This window comes from Cryptomeria japonica, chromosome 2, assembly GCF_030272615.1.
Source record: "Cryptomeria japonica chromosome 2, Sugi_1.0, whole genome shotgun sequence".
NCBI lineage: Eukaryota > Viridiplantae > Streptophyta > Pinopsida > Cupressales > Cupressaceae > Cryptomeria > Cryptomeria japonica.
The window spans coordinates 601,306,691-601,312,363 of NC_081406.1; the positions used below are offsets into that span (position 1 = coordinate 601,306,691).

The window sequence follows — 5,673 nt, forward strand, 5'->3', positions numbered from 1 at the left end:
TACCGCCAAAACATGCTCCCAAAATTCGGGGAGAAAAAGTTAGGACTTGGTCCGAACACACGGTCCGACCAACTTTTCACCAAATTTTTGGGGAAGCAAGATATTGTGATTTTAAAGTCAATTCTAGGAGTATGTGGGAATTTGAGACGTCTAGATATGCGAAATCAGGTCTTGAAGGTTGAAATAGGACATAATTAGGGCATTTGATGAATTAATTTAAAGAATAAAATAAAAGGGGGCACACTTAAGGTTAAGGGCCCAATTTTATGATGTGTAGAGTGATAAAAGAAGACTTTAGATTTAATTAAATGCTTAAAGGGAATTTTAAATACAAGATGCAAACACACTAAGGCGAATGCTAAAATAAGCGTGTAATTGTACCACCCAATTAAAGATGTACAATTTAGGCCCCTACACATACATTTACATCAACTAATAAGAATGTGTGATCACTTCTAAACCTTTCACCAATCACAAAAATAAAGTGACTAAGAGTCACCCATCTCAAATGAAGTGGATGGTCACGACTACACCCACATCAACATATCACAAATGAGCTCCCTTAGAGAGGCATGGTTGGACAACCAATGACATCATTCTGACATGAGATCTCATGGAAGCCACCAAATAAAATCTATACAACAAGAACATTGTAGATAGAACAAATGCACCTAGAAAGGATAATGAACAACCCACTAAATTTGACTCGGAAAACTCACGAGCAATGGCGCCAATCACGACCTAGAGCTTGAAGGAGATGTGCCAGTCATTCAATCAAAAGAGATTTGGGGGATGACACAAGCCTACAATCAAACAAACAGTGATAAACCATATGATAGTGGGAATATGTGTTGTAGTAATTCACTAACATTGTTAATGTGCATTGAGCTCGTGGGAACATCACAAAGATTTGTGCATCGGGAACCCAAATGCTAACGTCACAATAGGTGCATAGAACAAAAGGATATAGGCCCCCCCGTAATAGATGATGTAAAAACAATCGACCACTAGTTTAATGTAAAAAGCTAGCATTTGCACTAGGTGCACGTACGATCATGTGCAGACTGTATATCACATCTTATACGAAGATCACATGGCTCCACAAGTTGTTGACATAGTGATTAAGGGCAATGGCTACGCAGTGGACAAAACGGCCTGCCCATGCCATGCCTTCTCATCCCCATCCCCCATGCCATCACCGTCCACTCAAACGGTCCCATCAAAATGTTTTGAATTTTGTTTTCTCGGGAACGGAGATCTCCATTGTTGTGCAGACTACTCCATGCCTTGAAAAGGAAGGAGGTTTTTTTTATGTTTGTTTTATTTGTTCGTTTTTATATGAAGTTTATTATATGTTTATATTATTATTTTATTTGCTTTTTTATACGAATTTTTAAATGTGTATATAATATTTTTTATTGTTATAATATTATTTATTTAATAGATTTATTAAATTATAATGTTTAAATTTTAAGCAAATCTATAAAATAAATAATTTAAAAATTTACTTAAACTTAAAATATAATTACAAAAATTTACTTAAACTTAAAATGCTTAAATTTTAAGTAAATTTTTCTAGTAATTTTTTTTTTCATAATTGTTTATTTTTAAAACATATTTTAAATTTAATAAACAATTATGAAAAAAAATATTACTATATACTATAGATAAAGTCAACTATGGTTATATTTTAAAGTAAGAGTTCAACAAGCGAGACATCTCCATTCCCGAGAAAACAAAATTAGAAACATTTTGATCGGACCGTTTGAGTGGACGGTGATGGCATGGGAGGGCCGTTTTGTCCACTGCGTAGCCATTGCCGTGATTAAGCACATGACACTTGGGGCCACCACATACCATTCACACCAATAGCATAAGAAGAGAAACTAACCACCCTCACACATTCTAGAGATGTGATAAGGCACCACACCTAAGTATCTAGGTGATATCACACTCTATTGATCCTACAAATAAGAGAAGCGAGCCATAATGAGTCTCATGTTTGGTCACCATAAAATCAATTTATCTTCAACACGTTCATAAATTCTACTTCAACTCCAAAGCACATGTATTGCATAATCACAACAAAATATTATCCATAATCTCATTATCCACATTCTTTTGAAACTCATGTCATCAAATGATCATATATATCGTAACCAACGCCATCAAATGATCGTATAGGTTGTAACCAACACCATCAGATGACCATATATGTTGTCATAACTAGAACATAGAAAAAACAACAAACATATAGTTATATATGAAGATGATCAATTTTTACAAAGTAAGTGAAAGAAATCAAGAGAAGGATACATAATAAAATTAATGAGTTTTATTAAATCAATTATCTCAGATCAGTTATTAATTTTAAAATGATTGATACCCAGGTTGAATAGGATGACCTAAAAAATACAAGTTAAGAGACATGCCAACAATTAAAGTTCCCATATGTTGTATTCTAGATCTTTGTACATGTATGAATCCAAATATGTTCATTGTTGAATAAAACAATATTATTTTTCATAAATATCTAATTATTTTGTTAGATAAATTGCCCCATCTTCAATCGTCACTCTAGATCTAAATGAAGATGCTTATTTGAAATTTCACTAACATCTAAAGTTTTTATTGTAACGACAAATTATACTGATTTGAAAGTTCACTAACATCTACAGATTTTAGTGCAAAGACAAATCAAATAATTTTGTTAGAAGAAGAATTTTTCTTTAGATCTAGATGAAAATACTGATTTGAAAATTCACCACCACCTACCGATTTTAATATAACAACAAATCTACAAATTCATCCTCAAACCAAACATGCAACTACAACATTTAGTATCCTCCTAATCAGGGATCATCATTCCCAAGCTAAGAGATGGTCCAGTGACATTTCTGTGGAGAACAACTCTGACAAATCTGCGCAGAGCTCGTCTGTATTCTCTGGTAGATTAGACGTTGGTGGCAATGGGTTTTCATTCAATTGCAACTGCCTAGAGTTGATCAAGAGTGCTTTGATGTTAGCCAATTCTCCCTCCATTCGTAAGATCTGCTGCTGCAATATGCAAATGATACCAGTGCAACCATACACGGGATCCTTCAATCGAGCATTCGCCTCGTATACCATACTATCCACCGCCAAAGCTCTCTTCTCCTCTGGAATTCCCTGGTTCAAACCAAAAAAAAAGGGGCATTCACACAAAGAAATATAATCAAATTGATTGCCTGATATCCAGAATTCAAAAAAAAAAGAATGGTTTTTTTTAGGAATGCAAGAATTGGATGTCCCCTCTTATAAAATGGAAGTAATTTTTTTAATGTGATTGGTGGTGATGTGACACTGCCCTCCAATGTCATGGGTAGCATCTATGCAGCAATGTAAAATGCACACCCATACAAAGGGTGTATGCAAATGCACATCCATTCATGGATAGCGTCTATGCAGCAATGTAAAACGCACATCTAGACTTCTACCCTACAATTTGGAAAGTAAAACGTAAATGAGTGTAAATGTAAATGTAAATTCTTCAAATCACAAATGCAATAATGGATCTAAAGCATGAATGTAAATCTGAAAATGAATGTTATGAAGCTCATACAAAGACATGAAACCATACCAAACCCTAAGGGATAGGTATAAGCCAATCAACAACCGGTGATCTCCTATTATTCTTCAATGTCTTCAATGCTCCTAATTGATGTTGAAAATTATTGATGAAGGCTTGATAAATGCTTGATGAATGCTTGATTTATTGATTGTAGACTCCACATAACCTATACTTTATAAGAGGCCCCTTCAATTCCTAGAGAATCATATCCTTGAAATGAGGAAAGGAAAGGCTATATGTATGAGACCCTAAATTTGTTGACCTTAGGTTGACCTAGAATCAATATTTTTTCACAAATCTCAGGATTTAAACATTAAAATACCGCCAAAACATGCTCCCAAAATTCAAGGAGAAAAAGTCGGGACCAAGTATGATACTAGACCTGGTCCGAATACACCTTTCGACCAACTTTTTGCCAAATTTTTTGGGAAGCAAGATATTGTGATTTTAAAGTCAATTCTAAGAGTATATAGGAATTTGAGATGTCTAGCTATGCGAAATCGGGCCTTGAAGGTCGAAATAGGACATAATTAGGGCATTTGATGAATTAATTAAAAAAATAAAATAAAAGGGGGCACACTTAGGGTTAAGGGCCCAATTTTATGATGTGTAGAGTGATAAAAGAAGACTTTAGATTTAATTAAATTAATTAATTAAATGCTTAAAGAGAATTTTAAATGCAAGATGCAACCACACTAAGGCGGGTGCTAACCTAAGCGTAGAATTGTACCACCCAATTAAGGGTGTAAAATTTATGACGTTACATTTATCCCCCACTTTAGCAGTCACATGACACTACATGCATATGCAAGCTAAAGTATGGAAAAGTAAACAATCATGAAAAATGATATATCCACAAGGTGTCGAACAAATCCCCTAGCAGTATCTGTGGTACACTGTTAGGAACCACACCCTACAAAACCACTTATCAGATAAAATCACAAAATCACATAATGCTTACTAGGGAAGTGATGAAATTCGTGGGTAGCTATATGCCCCCCTTATTTCGGCTTGCTTATTAGTGAGGCGAAATAGAGTATCATGTTTACCACAACGAATTGTGAAAAGAAGTGATGACAAATGCTCACATCGAAGGTTGATACAAGATCAAAGTGCATCATGGAACATTTGGTAAGAAAGAAAAATAAACCCAATTCCAGCACAACCAAGAGTGAGGATTGGAGCTCTCTAACACAAGATAAAAGATTAAGCGGAAAATGAAAAATTTAGTGTTTGGAAAAGAATTACCTTTTAAATTTTGAAAAAGGAGGAAGAGATCATTATCAAAGACATCCACCTTCTAGAATATAAGGGATCTTTGAGAAAGATAACATCTTGAAGGAGAGGAGAAGGAAAAACAAGAATACACACCTTCTCCATGATTTAGGAAAAAGTGTATTCTTAACAAAGGATTTCACACTTTCACTAAGGAGATATTGTTCATGAAAGATGTATTATTTTGAACAAAGAATAGGAAGACACATATTCTATGCAAGAAGATGACATCAAATGAAAAATACAACTTAACAAAAGAAAGGTGAATCTCTAGATAAAGAGATAGAAGATAGTAATATCATCCTTGCCCCCCAAGTATAGAGACAAGCACATAAAAGAGAGATCATGTACTCTTCTAAGAGAAGGAAAGAGATCCTCATCGGGGATAAATACATTCACAACATACAAGGGTTCATTATAAAAGATACTACTCAATGAAGAAGAGAGTTTGTTGAATGATTAAAGACTTTCCACACCAAGGAAGAGGTCCCAATTAAGGATATATACTTAAGATCCTCATTAGGAATACTTATTCCAATATGAGAGAAGGAATTCCAAATAGTAATATACACCTCTACAATCAATAAGAAATCCTTATAGAAGACACTACTTCACAAAGGGGAAATTTTTAATCTTAAGAAGGGAGGATGTTTGAAATCGCTCTTGCCCCCCATATATAGAGACAAGAGGTGGGACAAAAATGGGCTATTATGTTGCTTCCAAAGTATGATTGCACATGAAATTATACTATCATGAATGACAATGAGCGCCCAATAAGTGAGCTACCA

General features: G+C 34.4%; 1 protein-coding gene across 1 annotated transcript; it reads right to left on the reverse strand.

The window, feature by feature from the left end:
* Window positions 1-2,862: 2,862 nt before the first annotated feature.
* Window positions 2,863-4,990, reverse strand: LOC131062972 (LOB domain-containing protein 3-like). The gene is made up of 2 exons (XM_057996718.1): window positions 4,982-4,990; window positions 2,863-3,168 (listed from the first exon to the last, which is right to left on the reverse strand). Exons 1-2 carry the CDS (start codon window positions 4,988-4,990, stop codon window positions 2,863-2,865), a joined length of 315 nt encoding a protein of 104 aa, XP_057852701.1.
* Between the last annotated feature and the right edge of the window lie 683 nt (window positions 4,991-5,673).